This window comes from Salmo trutta, unplaced genomic scaffold, assembly GCF_901001165.1.
Source record: "Salmo trutta unplaced genomic scaffold, fSalTru1.1, whole genome shotgun sequence".
In the NCBI taxonomy this organism is placed as follows: Eukaryota; Metazoa; Chordata; class Actinopteri; order Salmoniformes; family Salmonidae; genus Salmo; species Salmo trutta.
The window spans coordinates 13559917-13584129 of NW_021822911.1; the positions used below are offsets into that span (position 1 = coordinate 13559917).

General features: G+C 40.0%; 2 protein-coding genes and 1 long non-coding RNA gene across 6 annotated transcripts; all 3 read right to left on the minus strand.

Moving 5' to 3' along the window:
* Nucleotides 1-536: 536 nt before the first annotated feature.
* Nucleotides 537-6521, minus strand: LOC115186492 (uncharacterized protein KIAA0754-like). The gene is made up of 11 exons (XM_029746113.1): nt 5580-6521; nt 5360-5441; nt 5109-5178; nt 4832-4943; nt 3433-3503; nt 2369-3312; nt 1392-1609; nt 1229-1285; nt 1026-1125; nt 753-926; nt 537-633 (listed from the first exon to the last, which is right to left on the minus strand). Exons 1-10 carry the CDS (start codon nt 5592-5594, stop codon nt 754-756), a joined length of 1842 nt encoding a protein of 613 aa, XP_029601973.1. The 5' UTR covers nt 5595-6521; the 3' UTR covers nt 537-633; nt 753.
* A 2911-nt stretch (nt 6522-9432) lies between these two features.
* LOC115186725 (uncharacterized) lies at nt 9433-18164 on the minus strand. Of its 4 annotated transcripts, XR_003875858.1 has the most exons (4): nt 17829-18164; nt 16612-17667; nt 15817-16513; nt 13963-15552 (listed from the first exon to the last, which is right to left on the minus strand). It is a non-coding gene; the product is annotated as an uncharacterized LOC115186725 (long non-coding RNA). The 4 variants fall into 4 exon arrangements; XR_003875859.1 differs by lacking the exon at nt 17829-18164 and adding an exon at nt 9433-9462 and having other exon boundaries at nt 15395-15552; nt 15817-16672; XR_003875860.1 differs by having other exon boundaries at nt 16680-18164.
* Nucleotides 18165-19547: 1383 nt separating this feature from the next.
* Nucleotides 19548-21139, minus strand: LOC115186386 (uncharacterized). Its single transcript, XM_029746033.1, has 2 exons — nt 20487-21139; nt 19548-20378 (listed from the first exon to the last, which is right to left on the minus strand). The coding sequence occupies exons 1-2, from the start codon at nt 20782-20784 to the stop codon at nt 20041-20043; spliced, it is 636 nt and encodes a 211-aa protein (XP_029601893.1). The 5' UTR covers nt 20785-21139; the 3' UTR covers nt 19548-20040.
* Between the last annotated feature and the right edge of the window lie 3074 nt (nt 21140-24213).

Consider the following 24213-nt stretch of genomic DNA (forward strand, 5'->3'; position numbering starts at 1 on the left):
ACCGCGACTGTAAATGCTGTTTTTGGATATAAATATGAACTTGATGGAACTAAAAATGCATGTATTGTATAACATAATGTCCTATGAGTGTCATCTGATGCAGATTGTCAAAGGTAAGTTCATAATTCTAGCTGGTTTTCTGTCTCTGTTGATGCCCTTCTTTGAATTAGCTAAACATTACACACAGCTATTGTCAATGTACTCTCCTAACATAACCTAACTTTATGCATTCTCCGTAAAGCCTCTTTGAAAATCGGACAACGTGGTTAGATTTAGGAGATGTGTATCTTTCAAATGGAGGAAAATAGTTGATTGTTTGAGTATTTGAAATGATTAGACTCTTGCAGTTTTGAATTCCCCGCCATGGTCACTTGACAATGAATCCCATTACCGGGATAAGATCCCCAAGAGTTTATTCCTTTATTTTTTTGAGCAGTATACTTGTCTGTAACGTAAAGCAATGCAGAAGCAATAAGCATTGTAAATGATGATAGAACACATCAAATTAATGTGAACATGAGGACACAAAGGAGAGATTTAATTAAAAGATCATGTTTTAATACATTTTTAATGCTGAAGATTTTTAATGCTGAAAAAAATCTATGTATGGCAAATCCACTCTGGGCAAATGGCCTGTTGGACAAAAATAAAAAATAGTTAACATCCTTGCTACTTCAGCCATTTGCTATGTTAAAGTAAAATCTCAGTTAATGATGAAGGATACAATTTGTAAGGATTTTCTAGAGTCATACCTCAGTAGGGTAGAGTGTCAGGTGGCACAACCATTGGTGCCATGAGGTCAAAGTGTGAAGGAGGGAGCAAGCCAGAGAGCTGTCTAGGAAGCAGTCCAGGACCATGGCTTGGAGGCTTTGAGTTGGTCCCATCATTGTCATGCATTGTAGGGTATCTGCTGCCCCATAGACCTGCTGGTAGTGGGAAAGGTGTTAGCAGGGGACCACCAGGGACATCTATGATTGGCTGACACAGTCTTGGTTAAACCACATGTATTCTAAAGCAATATTCACCTGCTTTCATAGAGTAAGGATTCACTCCTTTGGGGACACTGCCAGTGTTCCCCTGATATCCATAGGTCCCCATCGGTGGAGGTGGTGGTACACACTTGTTCTGTAAAACACATCAACACATTTTCCAAATTGTTAGTAATATTATCACAGTTGAAATACAATGGTTGTTCACTGTTTTTATTTCTTTGAATTTAAGTGTGTACCTCAGCCTTGGGCTCAGTTTTGTTAACCCATCTGTGCAGAGTTGGATCCCAGACAATCTGAGGAAGAAGATATTAGCAATGTGAAGCAAGCCACAAATGTTCTTTTTTTTTATCCACTCAATTGTCTCTACATAGAATAAAGTGTTAATAACCAGTTCCTTACAGATCTGTCTTTGTCCTCAGGTAGATGAACCTCCTTCTTATTAACTCTTCCACTCCCAAAGACCCAGCTGAGCCAGCCTCCACTGTTATTGTGAACAGCAGGGGTCTCGGGCTCAGCCACCGGCCGGCTGCCAGTCTGGCACTGAGGGTTGGCATCGGAATGTTCCGGCTTGGTGATGGACATCATAGCAGGATGCTCAACATATCTAAGTCGGACATCTGTAATAAGTGGGAGAAGTCAGGCCACTCTGCTCATGTCACCACACAGAACAATTACTAGCTGCCAGGTAGAAACGTCTCGCTCTGATACTCTGTTACAACCCAATCTTAACCAACACGCAGTCACAGGGATTACTGGGAGGTTACTCCAGGACTCTGCGATCGCATTGTTTTGGTTGCAAAATCAACAATTCCCTGCATATTATGTGAGGGCTTACAAATTTGACCAATCACCAAACTATTTCTGAATAAAATAGTCACGTCATCACAATATTATTGCATAGAACTGACCCATTACCACAGTACAAAAAGAGGGCTCGCAATTTCAACCAATCACCGCACATTTACTGCATAATATGGTTCAATCAAGCCAGACGTCAACACAGTTTTTTCCTTGTCAGCGCATTTTTGCAACAAATTGGACAAAACAATTGCATATTGCTATGCAAAATGTCATAATTGTCGCTGCAAAATCTAGCATATTTATCAGCTAATATCCAAAAAATCCATGCGAAATCCTGGAGAGATTCACTGGAGTATGAAAATGTATACACTCACTACTGTAAGTCGCTCTGGATAAGAGCGTCTGCTAAATGACTAAAATGTAAAAGTAAAATGGAGCTAAACCTGTTGTATGGAGAAAATGCATGAAAGTATTACAGCTATATACTCACATGAGCCATACATTTAATCTATCACAACTTATTCTCACGCTATCACAATGGTAATTTCTTTACTAATTAGGTAAGGTAAAGTGACCTCTTCTCTTGGAATAGAAATCCACAGGTGGAGTACACGCTCGACCATCCCATTTCCACAGTGGTGCCACCATGGGGATGATGGGAGGTGGTTGTGGATGATTGTTTCCATTCTTCACAGGGACACTGGTTGTGAGGAAGATCTCCTCCCTCTCTGCAGGGACACTAGCCTTTGGGACGATCCACTCCCTGTGCGCAGGGACGCTGGCCTTTGGGAAGATTCCTTTCCTCTGCGCAGTGACACTGGCCATCAGGAGGATCAACTCCCTTTGTGCATGGGTGACGTGTGATGCTCTGAGGATCTTCTTCTTCCGCGCAGTGATAGAAGCTGCTGGAAGAATCCCCTCCCTCTGTACAGGGATGAGGCCTGATGCTCGGAGGATCCCCTCCTTATGTGCAGGGATGAGGCCTGATGCTCGGAGGACCTCCTCCCTCTCAGCAGGGACACTAGCCTTTGGGACAATCCCCTCGCTGTGCGCTGGGACGCTGGCCATTGGTACGATTCCCTCCCTCTGCGCAGGGACACTGGCTGTTTGGAGGATCCCCTCCCTCTGTGCAGGGATGAGGCCTGATGATCGGAGGATCTCCTCCCTCTGTGCATTGATGCTGGCTACTGAGAGAATCCCCTCCCTCTGTGCAGGGACACTGGCTGTTTGGAGGATCTCCTCCCTCTGTGCAGGGACACTGGCTGTTCGGATGATTCCCTCCCTCTGTGCAGGGACACTGGCTGTTCGGAGGATTCCCTCCCTCTGCGCAGGGACACTGGCTGTTTGGAGGATCTCCTCCCTCTGCGCAGGGACACTGGCTGTTTGGAGGATCCCGTCCCTCTGTGCAGGGATGAGGCCTGATGATCGGAGGATCTCCTCCCTCTGTGCATTGATGCTAGCTGCTGAGAGAATCCCCTCCCTCTGCGCAGGGACACTGGCTGTTTGGAGGATCCCCTCCCTCTGTGCAGGGAGGAGACCTGATGATCGGAGGATCTCCTCCCTCTGTGCATTGATGCTAGCTGCTGAGAGAATCCCCTCCCTCTGCGCAGGGACACTGGCTGTTTGGAGAATCCCCTCCCTCTGTGCAGGGACACTGGCTGTTTGGAGGATCTCCTCCCTCTGTGCAGCAACTTCGGCTGCTGTGATGATCTGCAGGTATAACATAGAGCATATAGTAATTCCCTAAAAAATCAACCACTTGGAATCTATAACATCATTGACACATACACTGAGTGTGTTAAACATTAAGAACACCTTCTCTTTCCGTGACATAGATTAATCAGGTGAAAGCTATAATCCCTTATTGATGTCAATTGTTAAATCTTCTTCTCAGTGTAGATGAAGGGGAGGAGACAGGTTAAAGAATGATTTTTAGACAATTGAGACATGGATTGTGTATGTGTGTCATTCAGAGTGTGAATGAGCAAGACAAAAGATTTAAGTCCCTTTGAACAGAGTCTGGTAGTAGGTGCCAGTTTATGTCAAGAACTGCAAGGAGGGGGGCATCTCAATAGGAAGGTGTTCTTAATGTTTTGTTCACTCAGTGTATCCCTAGCATATACTTACATTTGTATGTGTACTGATAATGTAAATACACAAATTATATTAACGTTATCTACAATATATTATAATACCGTAAGCTTCCCTGCTGCAGGGGCATTTCCTCCTACAATTTTGAGCTGATTTTCTTCACTTAAGCAATATTTTGTATCTTTGTTAATTTTCACATTTATTGTGTTTGGAATGGCACTGTTACTACAGCATTTCATGTAAGTATGTAGGACAATTACCCATAATGCTCACTGACTGAACATTCAAAATTACCATGGCAATTATTGAAAAATTCACATGCCATCGGAAACTTGGAACCTCAGATTTGAAATGAATGTAAGTTATTAGTGTAGAGCTTCCTACTGGTTGATTCTCATACTTCACAAGTGGGAAACTTGAAATCATCATTCCATAACGAGTTAGCGAGTCAGAAATGTCAGAATTTCCTAGTTCCGACTTGAAGGGCCTTCTATGATGTAGGGCAGGTCAGTAACCAAATTATTTTACTGTGCCCAGTCGCACACAGACTTTTATGGTCACACAAGTTGCCACCGGTGGATTCAAAATGAGTAGCCTAACAATTATTTACATGGCCCCAGGTACATTTGCAACCAAATTATTTTTCTGTGAGAAATCAATAATAGTTGCACACATAGGGTAACAATCAGCAATTGACAGTGAGCAATGAGCAAGTTAAGCATAGACGGGAAGTTGACAATAGCTTATTATTAGTGTAAATACATTGTATTTCTATGGTTGCAGTCCTCTAAGATTGAATTGCATTGAATTGAATTAATCAGATCCAATGATTTACCGCCCGTAGGGTGGGGTACCGCTAGTCATCATTATTATAATCACCATCTCAATCATTATCACCATAACATCATAGACTTATTCTTCTGTATCTGAGACTCATCTGACACTACCTTAGATATGGCAGTCTGCAACTCAATACACTGCCCCTGCAAGGTGTTCAGCGTCCCCTGCATGTGGTTAATCGACTGCTTAACATCGTTCAGCAGGATCTGAATCTCAAGCCTGCAAGAAATCAGGTGGTTCAGCATACTGCGATGAAGAGAGGCTTCAGACCATGCCCATAGGACCATCTATAGGATTCTTTCTCACTTAACACCAATCTTATTAGGAATGTAACTTTGTGCAGAAGATGTTACTATAGAGTTATTTAGAAGAAAAAAAGTGTACTTTGTCAGGCGCCAAAAGGATGACGGGATGTCTCCCTGCTCCAGTGAGCTCTGCTGGCAGGTCTTGCTCCCTGTTGGAGGAACGGGAGCCAAATTAGAAGACAAATATCTATGGTTGTTCAGCAATGAAACGTTCATGTCATAATGGGGATTGTCCTTCCCTGTGAAAAGAATAACTACAGCTGGGGTTTACTTTCTCACTCTTAGATAATGTAATACAATCTTTAAACCCATCAGAAGTGTAGTGCTTACCTCCATGAAAATATTGGCCCCTGTTATTTTGGGCTGCATTGCCCCAATGTTGACCACTAGTTCCAACTTGTGATGAGAAGGTCTTGATGAAATGATCAGGTCAACATTTTGTTAGACATTTCAGAGATAGCATTAACAATTGTACATGAGACAGTGCTTCCAGATATTGAGGTATCTTCCTTCTGAGGTATGTAAAAAAATCTGGTGTGTGAGAACTCACATGAAAGGTATCCATGATTCTAGATTAAGCCAATCATGTATGTGATTACCATCCTATGGGTCAGCAATGGAATGATTGCTACACAGCTTTCAGGCGACTTTATGTCTTGGGCCTGGATGAATCATTGAAATACAAGTAATATTGTGAAGTTGTGATGCATTATTGCCATTGTAATTTGGAATATTCCATCAAAGTTATTTGTTTTGACAGTCAAAACAACTAACTCTTACGATTAATCACTTGATTTGAGTAACTTGAGTTGACAGAAGTAGCAACTTTATATTCTGACCTAAACACTGACTTGTGCAATGCCTAATGCATAATCTATGCATGTTATTTGCTCATCATAGTATATAGCCGAGGATCTCATAGTCCCAAAACAGCATTGGCCATTGGACTGCTCAGTCAAAACAACTAACTTTTACGATTAATCACTTGACTGGAGTAACTTGAGTTCGGAACTAAAACATTAAAAGTAGGCTACAGCTTGACGCATATCCTTACCTTGGACAAGCGTATCCAAAAGGCCTATCCAGTCGTGCGTGAAGATACCTTTAGGCAGATAAAAGCGTGGTACGGGTTGAGACACGCTCGGTAATGTGAATCTGTAACACTGATATAAAAGCACGTTTTCATTTATAATTTACACTGTAGAATGACCTGCAAGCCAATCAGAATCTAGTTTAAACAATACCGTGGGTTCCATGGAACGTCACAAACATATCAGGCCACTTGCGTCACAGATTACAGTCACTGAACATGGGTTTAATAGCTATATTGGCTATATGTACAGTATATGCACATCGTATTGAATTGAGATTACATTTACTGTAATTATGTAGCCTAATCCTATGAGGATCATATGTCAAATGTTAGAATCATGGCACATGAAAACATCATTATATTGACTGCAGATTATAAAATTCACTGTGACACAATATCCATGTAATTCCATTAAATTACGTTGAACCAACGTGGAATAAACATTTAATTGATGTATGTGCCCAGTGGAAAGTGATCAATTCGAAATGATTGAATACATACAGTATTACAAAGAAAGAGATACAAAAATTGCTCCGAAAAGCTCGAAAAAGTCTCATTTCCCTGGGCGACCCAAAAGTAAAATGTATGTACGCATTACTGCACATCGGTTGGGATGAAAGCGTCTGCTTTCAAATCTCTGACTCACACATATTTACAATCTCGCGATGTTTATTTCTGGTGTTTTCACGTTTGCGGGATTTTGTGAAGTAAATTATGCGCAGGAGAGCTCCATGAAATCAGGGACATGGTCAAGATGGCGACATAAGAGGGTGGAACATTTCTAGCTGAGGAACAATTTTAGGGTTTTCTCACAAAGTATAAAGTTTTTTTTGTTCTTGTTCTTTTTCGATGTAAATGTAGTTTTTAATTGAATTTGGCCAAAGAATATTCAACAAAATAGCTATAAGCCTAATGCAAGTGGCCACAAGGCAATGACAAAACGCCTTTCACGTGCCAAGGTGATATACTTCAGCATCAGACAGCACCCATGCACTGAAGTCTTTCAGCAATAACACTACAATACATCCAAAATGCGACAACAACAAGAAGTGCATTTATTCCATATGCATAATCAGACAACTGTGCATTGGTAATAATGTTTCGGATGAAATGGCTATCACAACGTCCAAAATTAAATTAATAATATCCAAAGTGCAGCCACAACGAGAAGTGCAATGCATTCAGCCTATGCCTGTTAATTAACTGTGCACACACTTGTAAAACGAACTGGCTATAATCACAATCTGAGTGATTATATTTCTATTGCAAAAATACTTGTAGGCCGACTGGCCGACAATATGCATGCGTCTTCTTTTTTTTAATTTATATATTTTTTTATTATGAACACAACAAATACACAAAAAAAACAGAAATATACAAACAAGAGTACAAAACCTAAGACAGGGGTATTACAAATCAAGATTCATTTTCAATTTGTTAAATACTTTTATGGTGCGTATTGCTTTTTTGTTGTTTACTGATCATTTCAAAATAATATTTCAATTCTATCTTAAATAATGTGAAAAGGGGTTTGTTCTCTGCCCACTTCATTTTATGGACAAAGAATCTTCCATGAAAGATAAACAAATTAACAATGAAAGTTAAATCAGGGTCCATATCATTTGGTTCAAAATAAAACATAATATAGTCTTTCAAATTTACATTAATAGTTGTTTCTTTTAAACTAAAATCTTCTAACTCACACCAAAATCTTCTGACATAAGAGCAGTCCCAAAATAAATGGTTAAGAGTCTCTGGGTCACAATCACAAAATACACATTTGTTATCAATAGCTATTTTAAATCTGTGTATAATAAAGGTCTTTACAGAGTAGATTCTATGAATGAGTTTGTATGATACTTCTTTCACCTTATTAGATATACAATATTTACCAGATAACAACAAAACTTTGTTCCAGTTCACTTGTCCTCGGGCTGCATTCCAGTACATTTTAACAGAGGGAATAGTAACATATTGACAGTTTCCTTATATACATGTTATTACATTTATAGTTTACAATGTCAATTCCTTCTAATTGTATTGAGGCTACAAAATCCTCAACAGTTGCACTTGGAGTATTGTTATATTCTCCTAAAAGAAGAATAGCACCTTTAGGGACAGCTCTAACAACAATTTGATACTCCCCAGGAGTGAATGTAACATTGTGTTTGAGTAAGAATTCGAGACCACCAATTTGTTGGAATATTAAATTAGGGATGATATTCCAGATGCAATCCTTATTTCTTAAATAGTTTTGCATCCATTTAATTTGAAATATTATGAGGCTTAAAAATCCAGAGCATTCAACCCTCCCTCACCTTGGGTGCTACATATTACCGCTTTTCTAAAATAATGTGGTTTATTCCTCTATATGAAGTTAAATCATTTCGTATCAACCATTTTAGTTACTGACAGAGGAACATCCAAGGCAAGGGAGGTATAAACTAATCTGGACAGACCTTCAGATTTTGATAAAAGTACACGTCCAGATAAAGAAAGATCTCTTAAAAACCAGGAGTTAAATCCCTTTCCAATTTTCTCTACAATAGGAGAGAAAGGTTGCGACGGCGCAATACCATCTAAGTAGGGGCAGAGTGAGTAGTGTTGGAGGAGAGCGAGAGGGAAAAGAATACAAGGTAGTGGTCGGAGACTTGGAGGGGAGTTGCAGTGAGATTAGTAGAAGAACAGCATCTAGTAAAGATGAGGTCAAGCGTATTGCCTGCCTTGGGAGTAGGGGGGGGACGGTGAGAGGGTGAGGTCAAAAGAGGAGAGGAGTGGAAAGAAGGAGGCAGAGAGAAATGAGTCAAAGGTAGACGTAGGGAGGTTAAAGTCACCCAGAATTGTGAGGGGTGAGCCATCCTCAGGAAAGGAACTTATCAAGGTGTCAAGCTCATTGATGAACTCTCCAAGGGAACCTGGAGGGCGATAAATGATAAGGATGTTAAGCTTGAATGGGCTAGTGACTGTGACAGCATGGAATTCAAAGGAGGAGATAGACAGATGGGTCAGGGAAGAAAGAGAGAATGTCCACTTGGGAGAGATGAGGATTCCAGTGCCACCACCCCGCTGACCAGATTCTCTCAGGGTATGCGAGAACACGTGGTCAGACGAGGAGAGAGCAGTAGAAGTAGCAGTGTTTTCTGTGGTAATCCATGTTTCCGTCAGCGCCAAGAACTCGAGGGACTGGAGGGTAGCATAGGCTGAGATGAACTCTGCCTTGTTGGCCGCAGACCGACAGTTCCAGAGGCTGCCGGAGACCTGGAACTCAACGTGGGTCGTGCGCGCTGGGACCACCAGGTTAGAGTGGCAGCGGCCATGCGGTGTGAAGCGTTTGTTTGGCCTGTGCAGAGAGGAGAGAACAGGGATAGACAGACACATAGTTGACGGGCTACAGGAGAGGCTACGCTAATGCAAAGGAGATTGGAATGAAAATTAACTAAACAACTGGGGAAACGAGAGAGCAGGGCCTCCCTCACTAACCATTCACTGAAACACTCAAATATAACTATTCCAACTTCCACTTTAGAAATTATAATTGATGTAAACTACAGTGGTTCAATGTTTCCAGGAATAGGCTCAAACTTAGTTTATTCAGCTAGATAACTTGGTACATTATTCTTCTGTGAAACCCACCGAGTGCACCGTATCCTATGACGCCGTAGCTAACTAGCATCCAATAACACACGGTTAGCACCAATACTTGGTTACAACAAACTACCAATGGATCATTCGTGTCCGTGTCTAGTTCCTTTCATAACGCAGAAGTAATTAAACGTTGGCTAGCTAACACAAAGTCAGTCCTGCTAGCTACACAAGTGGACTACACAACTCGAAAGTTCAGAAAGTTAAGCTTACGTTGCAAAAATCGTATTGACTAAAAATGATACAGTACTGCTAGCTGGTAGAGTTGGCTAGCTAGCAGTGGCTGCAACCAGTGGCTGCAACCTGAGGATCAAGAAGCTCGGAATCGTCTGTGGCCGATGATTGAGAGAGCAAGGAAGGAAGGGAAAAGTGCATACTTTGCCGGAGCTAAGGCTTTTGGTAATGGAAGGGAAATTCACGCTGACGCCTAGTTTGTTGACTGCTGGATTTATCAAGTGAGTTGTGCAGTGCTGAGTTTTATTTGCATCTGATAAAACTTTATATTTCTTGAGGAAAGAGCATTGTTTGTGTGAGCCAAACTTATTTTATATCTAAAAAAAAATGTATGGCAGGGAAATTCGCACTGACACTTAAAGCTAGCTTAATGGCTATTCGTTTTTACCAATCTATGGTAAAATGTTATTTGCAATTGTATAAAAATATGTATATATATAATTTAGGTCAACCACTTGCGTGGTGCAAAGGACTGTTTTTATTTGCAACTAGTAAGAACTTTTCTTTTTGTGAGACCCTGATTCGTGTGAACGTATACAAGTTTAATATTCTTCATATAGTCACTGATAGTAAATGTCCATTTCTGTTTTTTCTATTAATGCCAGGGGAATCCGTAATATTTTGAAAAGGAAATATTTATTTTTTTGTATTGTAAGGGTAAGAGTGCCGACTTTTATTTCATTCAAGAAACTCATGCCTGTTCCACAGATACTGCGTTTTGGGAGTGTCAATGGGGGAATGATATTTGGTTTTCATTTGGTACTAATCGGTCAGCAGGTGTTGCTATTTTAAAAGGCAACTTTAAGGGTCATATATTGAGTCATGAAGCAGATAATACAGGGAGATGGATTATACTATTGGTAGATGTCAACCATGTTCAATTCATTGTTGTAAATACTTATGCTTCCAATAACAAGTCAAGTAACTGTATTTTATTTAGAGACATTGAGAGGAAAATGAGTAAAATTATGTCTAAATTCCCATTGGCCAAAGTAATATGGGGTGGAGATTTTAATACATGATAATCTAGATAGATGACCTCCTAAGGATAGTAATTCTGTTTGTGAGATAAGGAATATATGTCTAAGGTTAGGTGTTCTAGATATTTGGAGACATAAGAACCCAGATAAGATTATGTTTACATGGAGTACTAAAGATTTATCTATACAATCCCGTATTGATTTCTGGCTGATATCTGAAGATATGGCTGACAAGGTTGAAACAGTCTCGATTGAACCATCGATTTTAACAGACCACAAAGGGATCTCAATAAAGATAAATATGCATGGTTTGTCAACAAAAAAAGTTAGCAAAGGTTACTGGAAAATGAACAAGACTTTACTAGAGAAGGCAGTAGCTGGAATTAATGATAAATACTGGAATTGTGCCTGTGTTATGAATACGTTTGGAAGTTACTGGGAGCTAATGAAATTTGATTAAGGCTTTTGGCTATTTCAATGGGGAAAGAAATTGCTCGTGCCAAGAGAGAAAGAATATGACATCATAAAGGGAATAATGGATTATACTAAAAAAAGTTAACTAACTAATCAGGAATTACTGGAGCTATCATCATTGCAAATACAGTTAGACTGTATCTACGAGGAAAAGGCCCGGGGAACGTTTATAAGGTCAAGACGAAAATGGATGGAAAAGGGAGAGAAAAATACAAAATATTTCTTTAATTTAGAAAAAAAGGCAGGCGAAAAGACTTCCATATGTAAATGAATGATTAATAATGCTCCCAATGAAAATCCAAAAGAAATCTCTCAGCATGTTGCCCAGTTTTATCAGAATCGGTATACATCAGCCCAGCCAACTTCCAATATGGATCTTTTCTTAGACAATGTAGCAAACATTGCTAAGAAGATAGATAATGATTTCAGGGATTTTTGTGATGATGCGTTATCTGAAATTGAGATAAAAGACTGTATTAAAAGCCTTAAGGACAATAGGTCCCCTGGAAATGATGGTTTATAAGCAAGTTTTATAAAGAATTCAATTATAAATTGATTCCTTTCATTCTTGCTATGTTTCAAGAATCAATAGAAAAAGGGGAGTTACCGGCTTCCTTAAAGCAAGGTGTAATTACTTTGATTCCCAAACCTAATAAGGATACTCTTTATACAGACAACTGGCGACCCATTAGCATATAATTGATGAACAATCTGGTTTTATGCATGCTCGACACATTAGTAATAACATCAGGTTGATCTTAGATATGATTGACTATAATGACCTCATCCTTGATGATAGTTTTCTTATGTTTGTTGATTTTTATAAAGCTTTTGACACTGTAGAAAATGAGTTTATGTTCAAAGCAATATGTTTTTTGGGGTTTGGTGACTATTTTTTGAAAGCAGTCCAAACTTTATATAGTGGTTGTACAAGCTCTGTAAAATTAGCTCGCGGGAGATCCCAAAGATTTGATATTGGCCGTGGCATTAGGCCCAATTAGTCCATTTGTATTTTTATTGGTTACTCAAATTATGGCCTTTCATATCAAAAAAGGGAATTTATGGTGTTTCAGCACTTGGCAAGGAATTTAAACTATGTCAACTGGCTGATGATACCACCATATTTTTAAGAGACAGGAATGAGGTTTCTAAAGCAGTTTCCTGTATTGAAGAATTTTCCTTAGTTTCGGGTTTGAAAATTAATATCAATAAGTTAGTCTTATTTCCACTCAAGGATTGTGTTTTACAGGAAGTATATGGTATCCCAATTAAAGATAAGGTTACTTATCTTGAAATTGTTATATCCAAGGATGAAAAACAAAGGAGTGAATTGAACTTTAACTCCATTATTGAGAAAACAAAGAAGAAATTGAACTTCTGGTTGATGAGAGATATTTCGTTATACGGTTGGGTTTTATTTTCCAAAGCTGAAGGGTTATCCATATTGGTTTATGTCTCGTTATCACTTGGCTTACCCCCTAAAATTATAGAGGACTTAGATAAGATTCTTTATCATTTTATTTGGAGGAACAAGCCTCACTATCTACGAAAATATATTCTCACTAATACCCAAGAACAAGGTCTTGAGGTTTTAGATTTCAATACTCCAAATAATACTTTTAAAATAAATGTAAAAAAAAAATGGATTCTGAAGTATGTTAAGAACCAGAACAGTATTTGGAATGTTTTCCCTAAGTATTTATTTGACTCTGTTGGTGGTTTCGAATTTTGCTTCGATGTAATTTTGATATTGATAAAATCCCAGTAAAGTTGGCCAAATTCCATAAGCAGACAATTCTAGATTGGATGTTAGCGTATAAACACAAATACTTTTTATGGAACAAAGATATATGATTTAAAAATAAGTATTTTTTATAACTGGTTTGAGAATACAATTATTTTAGTTGGTCAGTTACTGAATAAGGATGGATATCTACTCTCATATGGGGAATTTCTTGATAAGTTTAAAATTCCAATTACCCCAAAAGAATATGCAATTGTTTTTGATGCGATTCCAAGGGGGGGGGGTTGTCTCCTTTAAATTCCTCTGTGGTTGATGTAACAGATTTACATGAAAATATATTCATTGGCATTGGTATTGGTAGAGCATGGTGTTTGCAACACCAGGGTTGTTGGTTCGATTCCCACGGGGGGCCAGCACAGAAAAAATAAATAAAAAATGTATGAAATGAAATGTATGCATTCACTACTGTAAGTCGCTCTGGATAAGATGACTAAAATGTAAATGTAAAATAAATGTAGTAATAAACAGATTAGGAATATTGTTTATGATACTACAATTCTCTCAGCAAGATTCTTTTGGTCAGATATCTATGGTGATATACAATGGGGGAAAGCATGGAAAATTGCTAACAAATATTGTATCAGTAACAAAGTAAAGGAAGTTTCATTTGAAATGTTACATAGAATTTATCCTGTGAAACATGTTTTGGAAAGATTCAAGCTGTCACGACCGTCGTATGAATAATTAGACCAAGGCGCAGCGTGAGTAGAGTTCCACATTTTAATAATAGTGAAACTTCCAAAAACAACAAAGCTATAACGATCGTGAAACACGTAGCGCACATAGGCACTCACACAAAACAATATCCCACATCGCAGGTGGGACAAAAAGGACACACTAAGTATGATCCCCAATAAGAGGTAACGATTATCAGCTGCCTCCAATTGGGAACCATATACACACACCAACATAGAAATATAATACCTAGAAACCCCCCTAGTCACGCCCTGACCTAAAACACCATAGAGAACCCCGAGGGCTCTCTATGGTCAGGGCGTGACACAAGCTGAATATTGAATATAACTGTGATTTCTGTGGAATGGAAAAGGAGACCATTTTTGCATTTGTTTTTTACCTGTATTTATAGCAGAATGTTTTGGATTGACATACAGAATTTTGTTACAAAATAAATTGGGCCGGTTGTACTATTTAATGGTTTTGATATAATGATTTATTTCAGAAATTCTGACGGATAAAGATGTAGCATATTTAATTCAACTGCTAATAATACTAGGTACATTTCATATTCACAAATGCCAATGGCCTAATTCAAAACCTAACTTTTTTCACTTTATAAATGAGTTTAAACAATATGGCATCACTAACTATAATGAAAAACAAAAAGGCAATTAAAACTTGTAGTCTTAATGAATATGATTTGTTTGTTTAGGATTCCTGGCAATGTAAATAGTTTGTTAGTACGCTTGTTTGCATGTGACTATTCTTCTTTTGTTTGATGATATTTGTTAATAAAGAAAAGTAAAAAAGAGTGCCCTGTATAAGTTGAAATCATATTGAACAACTACCAGAGAGAACCTTCTCTACATAGGAATTGCATACCATATTTTTTCCCATACATCAAAATAATACTTTATTGTCAATCAGCAATTACTTACTTAGATAAGGCCTCAACAAGGCCCCAGTTAATGGTTGAAAATAACTTATGTCAGTGCCAATGAGTTACACTGAGTGTTAAAATATTAAGATCACCTGCTCTTTCCATGACATATGCTGACCAGGTGAATCCAGGTTAACGCTATAATCCCTTATGGATGTCACTAGTTAAATCCACTTAAATAAGTATAGATAAAGAGGAGGAGAAAGGTTTAAAAAAATATTGTAAGGCTTGAGACAATTGAGACATGGATTGTGTATGTGTGCCATTTAAAGGGTGAATGGGCAAGACAAAATATTTACATGCCTTTCAACGGGGCATGGTTGTATGTGCCAGGGGTACCAGTTTGTGTCAAGAACTGCAATGCTGCTGGGTTTTTTACGCTCAACAGTTTCCCGTGTGTATGAAGAATGGTTCACCACTCAAAAGACAATTTGACACAACTGTGGGAAGCATTGGAGTCAACATGGGCCAGCATCCCTGTGAATGTTTTGTACACTCAGTACATTAATAGTATTGGTACCGTGTTCTTGCCGTAACCTGTAAAGCTGGAGCAGCCTGCGAGGCAGGGGGAGGTGTAGGTGATGCCATTGTCTGAACACACAGGGTCCCACTCCCCAGCCAAGCAGGAGCAGTCTCTGTTACACTCTGACAACAGGCTGCCATCGTACACCAGGGGACCTGGGGGACAGAGAAAATGGCTGGTAATAATGATGTTTAAATAATTGTGTCTGAACTATCATTGACATAGGCACAGTGACAAAACAGCCAGGAATCCTGGCTCAGTAACAACCATACTGTATATTCCCACAAGAGGGAGCCCAGGAAGAGGCCCATGTGTGTTTTGGTCTAACTCTCCCTCATATTCCACTGATCAAAACTTTTGTTTTTATCAACCCACACACCCCCCAACCAACCAACCAACCAATCAGATGTCATATTTACCCGTTGTAGGACACGGTCAGACCAGCCACCTTAACGTTGTCACACTTAGCGCCAGACTGCAGAAGGAGGCCATGAAGGAGGTGACGAAAGACAGCTGGGCTCCAGACACAACGCCAAGCTTATACCTCTTCATCAGTAGACCTCCCAGGAATATCCCCACCGCACCCACAGGCAGGTTCACCTCACCTGGAAAAGTTATACTCACACGTCTTTAGTGCTGCCAGTGTGCTGGAGTTTCATTTCCACTCATGTTCAACAAACCTACAGGGGATGGGAGAAAACAAAAAAAATAGAATTTAATGCCATTCAACATCAATACTGACAGGATGGAACATTTCAGTTGGAGCATGTCCATGTTTCTATGGCTTCGTTAAGACAGGCAGCCCAATTCAGTAGTTTTTTGAGTAATTGGTATTTTGACCAATCAGATATGCTCTGAAAAAGAGCTGATGCGAAAATATGTAATGTGATTGGTCAAAAGATCAATTAGTGGAAAAAATATCATAATTGGGCTGCCTGTCTAAACGCATCCCTTGTCTCTCTGTCTCTGACCCAAACCTCAGTCCTTGCATCGATTACAGAGGGCTGAAAAGGATTACGATCAAGAATCGTTACCCCCTACCCGATGTCCGCCACCTTGGAGTTGGCCCTAGGAGCCCAATTCTTCACCAAACTGGACCTCCGCAACGCTTAAAATCTGGTGAGAATCAGGGAGGGAGATGAGTGGAAAACTGCCTTTAACACCCCTAGTGGTCACTGAGTATTTAGTCATGACCTTCGGAATATCGAACTCACCGGCATTTTTTCAAGCATTGATCAATGACACTCTTAGGGATATGTTGAATGGGTTCGTCTTTGTTTACCTCGACGACATCCTGATCTTCTTTTAGTGTGTGTTTGTCCGTGTGTATGTGCATGCGTGGATGCGTGTGCAGACAGAGTGCATGTGTAGCTGAGGTGGCCTGCAAAAGTAAAAAGAACGGACACAAGTTTACGTCTGCAAAGTTCTGGCGCTTTCTTTATTCTGAAGAATGTTTTTTTCCTCTTGTTCAATTGTCTATTTTCTTGTTAGTACTTTGAAAATATTCACATCAAACAAGTGCACATTTTAAATTACACAACATAAATGCACTTTACCTAAAGCACAACTCAAAAATGTTCCACAAATAACCCTGTCTTAGTGTATGGTTTCACATGAAAACCACAATGTATTTCACATTCATACAATAGAAACACCTATATATGAAAACATAACTGAATGTTTTTCTATATACCGCTACCTCTATAGAAAACTGACAACAATACATTCAGCTTTAAGATAGTGGCACCTCCAGAAAATCGTCTCTCTCTCACTGTATGCACTAAAAGTCACAATTTTACACAAAAAAACAATAACATGTAAAACCAACTCAGAAATCCCTAACAAATGGATTCTTTATAAAAAAATCTCCTAGACAAAATCCAGTACAAGTAAGCTACTCAGTAAACATAGTCTCTGTGACTCGTAAATCGTTTTTTACCTCAGCTAGCATCAAGCTAACATATACTCTCACTCAATGTAAATCACGTTCTTCTCTCACTCAGTTCGACACAAAGCCAAAACAAAACCTTTCCTAACGTGATAATACCTTGACAGAGTTGTTAAATAGCATGTTATTACATATTGTGTATATATTTGAACGTTTGGAAGTTCTGTTACATACCTGTAATAGTAAAAAGAACAGACCCAGTTTAGCTCAGTAAAGTTCTGATCCTTATTCAGCAGAATGGTGAGCGCTTGGCCAGAACTTGCTGTTTCTCCTGCTACAACAGTGCAACAGCGCCATCTATTGGCCTGATGGACTGCTAACGCTAAAGTATTTAGAAAATGCAATTTAGATTAATTAAGACAAATACATAAACAAATTGGGAGGGAAATGAATAATAAAAGAGTGTCCGTTTTTAGTGACTTTGTTTTCAACCCATTACACAAGCACAATCGTACATGTGCATTTTAAAGCATTATTAAGAACCTTGAGTGTGGAACTGCAGGGCGTTTGTTGGCCTGCTTGTCAGGGACACACAGTTCCTGTTGGCTGGTCAGCTTCGCTCTGTCCTCTGCTGAATCACCCATCCTATCCAGTCAGATACGCAAAAACCACATCAATTTCACATGTGAACACGGGAAGTGTTCCAAAAACATGTTTTCATGTATTCTTCACATAAAATGTAAGTTGAAATCATGTGGTTTTTCTGTCAGGGCAGGAATATAAGATGCATTTTCATGTTATGTTTGATGTTGCATGATCTTGAAAATGCAATGTTCTTTGAGGTTCTTCCATTTGCTTTTCCATGTATTTCCATGTATTTTCCATTTTCCATTCCCTCAGTCCTTTTCACTTTCCTTGGCAAAATCAAATCAAATCAAATGTATTTATTTAGTCCTTCTTACATCAGCTGATATCTCAAAGTGCTGCACAGAAACCCAGCCTAAAACCCCAAACAGCATCGGTAGCCCTGCCCCCTGGTAAACAGCGTATGATCGCTGGATGATTCGTTTTAAGTCTAATACTACAGGTAATGGAGAATGGAGTCGCCAATGACTAGGGTTTTCAATTTGTCAGAGCTAATGCTGGGAGCCTTCGGCGTCTCAGACCCCGTAACGGGAGGAGTAGAGACCTGAGAAAGCTCAGACCCCGTAACGGGAGGAGTAGAGACCAGAGAAGGCTCGGCCTCAGACTCCGACTCGCTGCTTAATGGGGAGAACTGGTTGAAAGTTTCTGTCGGCTTTAATCGCTGCCAAAAGTGATTCTAACGTGTATTGTGAATACTTATGTAAATTAGATATTTCTGTATTTCATTTTCAATACATTTGAGAAAAAACCTTTTCACTTTGTCATTATGGGGTATTGTCTGTAGCTGGGTGAGATGATAAAAAAACTATAATTTAATCCATTTGGAATTCAGGCAGTAAGAAAACAAAATGCGGAATAAGTTAAGGGGTATGAACACTTTCTGAAGGCACTGTATATCTGCAAGAAAGTGATAAATGAGCAACTCTTTGAAAGGGGGTCATATAAACATTGCCTTATTTAAAAAAAAAAATTGCTATCATGCTATAATCGGCATAGTTTCTCAGGCCAAATCTTCATTCTGTAAAATAAAGTAAAATACACGCTACAGGGAATGCAAAAAAAAATGGCTTCTGCAAAGCACATATACATTGTCCAATCAACATCCACACATTGATTTCATTCTTCGGGTCTTCATTCAAACACAAACACTCTTGGAATAACATGCTCTTTCAGTGTCTTGTTGCAGGTTGTGCAATGTTCAAAAGCGTGTGAGAGATTAGCATGAATGTGTGTGTATGTCTGAGGGGTCAAGTTTGGATGGTCGTACATATGCAAATAGACTAGATTGTATATTTCAGGACCATGGACAGCAGCGATATCGGCATAGTGATATCTGTCATCCAGCACCACATGACAGTAAACAGCGGCCATCTCATGTGAAGTTGGCACTGGGGAAATCCCATGTAATGAGAAACGAGGCCTAGGAGGCAAAAAGACTGAAGGAGAAGATTCCCACAGGAACTCTATGCTAAACTGTTCTGCCACATTCATTTCAAATGTTACATCTTTCGAATTGTAAATAATAGGGAATACATCTGCAAAAAATTGAAACTGACTATTCAAACTACACTGTACAGCTTTAGTGTGACTGTGCATCAAAGGTACATCTGTAAACAATTCCGTTCTCAGATGTCTGTTTAATGTGAGAAACAAAATGAAAAACAACTGTTAGACCATTACAATGCGGACTGTCATGCATTTTTAGTATTACCAACAAGACAACGAAGTGATACGTGCCATGGACACTTATAACGGATACTTTCCCAACACCAAAAGTTCCCACGCTGAGCGATATTGTTTACTACACTATTATGCATACAATCCAAGTCATACGTTTATTGTCATTCATACTCTTATTTGTAACCGAATATCTTTGCAAAAGTGTTCATTGTGTCAATTCAGAGCTCGGAAATATTGGAATAATGTGCTTAAGGGGACTGACACTCAAGGCGCACAACAGGATAACACAACTACCACATTTTCAATTGACAATCATTTTTTTAAATGGATGTGGTCAATAGATTTGTATAGGCACATATAAACAATGTATTTAACTTGTAAACCAAGGTTGGATTGGTAGGTCTAAGCAACATGCACCTGGATAATCACGTCATGAATCGGGGTCTGCCTCTGTGTTACGGCTGATGTTCACATCCTCCAGGTGGGACGAACCCGGGTCTGCCTCTGTGTTACGGCTGATGTTCACATCCTCCAGGTGGGACGAACCCGGGTCTGCCTCTGTTTTTTGGGTGATGTCTTGAACCTCCAGGTGGGAAGATGCCGGGTCTGCCTCTGTTTTGGGGGTGATGTCCACAATATCTAGTTGGGAAGAACCCGGGTCTGCCTCTGTGTTAACGGTGATATTCACAACCTCCAGGTGGGAACAAGCCGGGTCTGCCTCTGTTTTTGGGGTGATGTCCACAACCTCCAGGTGGGAAGATGCCAGGTCTGTGTTATGGGTGACACTAACAATCCTGATGAGCTCTACTACTACAAGGCACCAAGATGTCATCAAAACAGGCATCTGTCAGAGTGCTCTCTATCATTGCTACTCACCTGCTTGGATGTCAGCTGGTCGTGTGGTGGAGACGGCCACCAGGAGGACAGGGGGGACTGGTAGGGTGGCTGCAGGGGGCTGGAAGCAGCTCTGCACCTCGTCCGCCACAAAGGCACAGACAGAGCTCATATAAAAAGGGCTCTGCAGGTCATCCGTGGAGAAGGACTGACTGATTCTCCCGAGGATCGACCGCACAGAGTCAAAAGCAGCAGCCCGGGAGAAAGGGATGTGATGTGAAGGGTCCTTTAACATGTAGGAGAGCTTCTGCACTACGGCCGCCACCATGCCCACGGCCATCCCGCTTATTAGGATTGGGTGCTCTGAATGGCCTTCCTCTGGCTGAAGCCACAGGGCCAGGAGGAGCCTGGGCACCACCTCCACCACCACCTGAGATGGGCTGGGTTGCTACGGGCCTCATTGGACTGCTCGCCCAGAATGCTCCTCACAGCTCTCTCCACGATGCTGTGGGCTTTAGGATCGCTGAAATCAACAAAAAGGAGAAGACAAAGCTAAACGATGTGCAATGTGCTCACAGAGAACACTGTCTTAGTCTGTTTCTGCGTAGTTCCAGATGTGTAGATAAATGGATCAAGTCATATGCAGGGCAGTACATGGAACTCACATGTCAGCTGGCGAGGTGGAATGCATGGAGCGGCGGAGCTTGCAGAAAGCCTCGTGCTCTATGTCCATCATTTTTAGGCAAGTGTTTACTGCCCAGGCCTGCAGTATGAAACAGGAAGTCCCATTAGTGTAGTTTCACAACAGATCTATCCTGCTGTGCTAACTCGTTGTTGAAAGGCTAGTAAAGAGCTCACTAACTTGTAGTATGTCTCTAACTCTCATTCTCTTACCAGCCGAGCGAGGTCGTTTCCCTCCTCCAGGGTTTCCTTCCACACCCTTCAAATAAAACACAGAGCAATTCAACTTTCCTGGCTTGTGATTTTTCTGTTGTTTATTTTACCCACACCTCCTTTAGTGCTGCTGGTGGCAGGGAATGGCAGTGAAGGTGAGTGCTGGCGTGGTGCTCACCTCTCCCTAAGGGATTTTTTGCCCTGAGACACCAGCCAGTTGCTCATGTGCTCCGTGGTGACATGGGGCGGGACCTGGCCTTGACTCTGGAGCAGCAGATAATGGACCATGAGCTTCTTCTGCAAGATGAGGTAAGGTGTGAGACCATGCCACGAAATACCATATCATGTGCTTTCAGAAGGGCCTCTCGCAACATTTCACAACTACTCATGCCTGACAATTTGCAAGTGATATTAAGAACTCTTATGACCAACTTCTCTAAACTGTCTTGAAAGACAACTCTCTTTCTGTTTATGTTTTTGTGGGATGAATCTTACCTGTTTGTTGTAATATGTTTCCTCCCAGCAGGCCTGCAGAGTCTGAAAATAAAGGCTGCTTCTACAGAATTCCTTTGAAGATAATGAAAATAATGATGCTTTGTTATGCACATTATGCACAGGCATTTACACTATGCTAAAATTAATTTCTCCTAAGATTACCTTTGTGGGACCATAAGTGAACTCCGGAATGCACCAAACCCTATCCATGGTAAGATGGGGAAGAAATACAGCACTATAGATATACGGGATGCTCTAGAGATAACAAGAATGACTTAAAGTCGCGAATGATCAATGACTGTGGAGTCGTCCAATATGCTGCACTTAGAATTGAGTTGCAGGCGATGTTTTGCGCAAAATAGAATGTTTACATTCTATTGCCATGGAGAAATGGAATGTGTAGAACCTGTATAATTGGGTATGCTTCTATGTCTTTATTTCGTGAAAGATTAAGCTCTTTATTATGTCATAATGTGTATATGAGGACGTAGGAGCCCGTCCCGATTCATGGCGTGATTATCCAGGTGCATGTTGCTTAGACCTACCAATCCAACCTTGGTTTACAAGTTAAATACATTGTTTATATGTGCCTATACAAATCTATTGACCACATCCATTTAAAAAAATGATTGTCAATTGAAAATGTGGTAGTTGTGTTATCCTGTTGTGCGCCTTAAGTGTCAGTCCCCTTAAGCACATTATTCCAATATTTCCGAGCTCTGAATTGACACAATGAACACTTTTGCAAAGATATTCGGTTACAAATAAGAGTATGAATGACAATAAACGTATGACTTGGATTGTATGCATAATAGTGTAGTAAACAATATCGCTCAGCGTGGGAACTTTTGGTGTTGGGAAAGTATCCGTTATAAGTGTCCATGGCATGTATCACTTCGTTGTCTTGTTGGTAATACTAAAAATGCATGACAGTCCGCATTGTAATGGTCTAACAGTTGTTTTTCATTTTGTTTCTCACATTAAACAGACATCTGAGAACGGAATTGTTTACAGATGTACCTTTGATGCACAGTCACACTAAAGCTGTACAGTGTAGTTTGAATAGTCAGTTTCAATTTTTTGCAGATGTATTCCCTATTATTTACAATTCGAAAGATGTAACATTTGAAATGAATGTGGCAGAACAGTTTAGCATAGAGTTCCTGTGGGAATCTTCTCCTTCAGTCTTTTTGCCTCCTAGGCCTCGTTTCTCATTACATGGGATTTCCCCAGTGCCAACTTCACATGAGATGGCCGCTGTTTACTGTCATGTGGTGCTGGATGACAGATATCACTATGCCGATATCGCTGCTGTCCATGGTCCTGAAATATACAATCTAGTCTATTTGCATATGTACGACCATCCAAACTTGACCCCTCAGACATACACACACATTCATGCTAATCTCTCACACGCTTTTGAACATTGCACAACCTGCAACAAGACACTGAAAGAGCATGTTATTCCAAGAGTGTTTGTGTTTGAATGAAGACCCGAAGAATGAAATCAATGTGTGGATGTTGATTGGACAATGTATATGTGCTTTGCAGAAGCCATTTTTTTTTGCATTCCCTGTAGCGTGTATTTTACTTTATTTTACAGAATGAAGATTTGGCCTGAGAAACTATGCCGATTATAGCATGATAGCAATTTTTTTTTTAAATAAGGCAATGTTTATATGACCCCCTTTCAAAGAGTTGCTCATTTATCACTTTCTTGCAGATATACAGTGCCTTCAGAAAGTGTTCATACCCCTTAACTTATTCCGCATTTTGTTTTCTTACTGCCTGAATTCCAAATGGATTAAATTATAGTTTTTTTATCATCTCACCCAGCTACAGACAATACCCCATAATGACAAAGTGAAAAGGTTTTTTCTCAAATGTATTGAAAATGAAATACAGAAATATCTAATTTACATAAGTATTCACAATACACGTTAGAATCACTTTTGGCAGCGATTAAAGCCGACAGAAACTTTCAACCAGTTCTCCCCATTAAGCAGCGAGTCGGAGTCTGAGGCCGAGCCTTCTCTGGTCTCTACTCCTCCCGTTACGGGGTCTGAGCTTTCTCAGGTCTCTACTCCTCCCGTTACGGGGTCTGAGACGCCGAAGGCTCCCAGCATTAGCTCTGACAAATTGAAAACCCTAGTCATTGGCGACTCCATTCTCCATTACCTGTAGTATTAGACTTAAAATGAATCATCCAGCGATCATACGCTGTTTACCAGGGGGCAGGGCTACCGATGCTGTTTGGGGTTTTAGGCTGGGTTTCTGTGCAGCACTTTGAGATATCAGCTGATGTAAGAAGGACTAAATAAATACATTTGATTTGATTTGATTTTGCCAAGGAAAGTGAAAAGGACTGAGGGAATGTAAA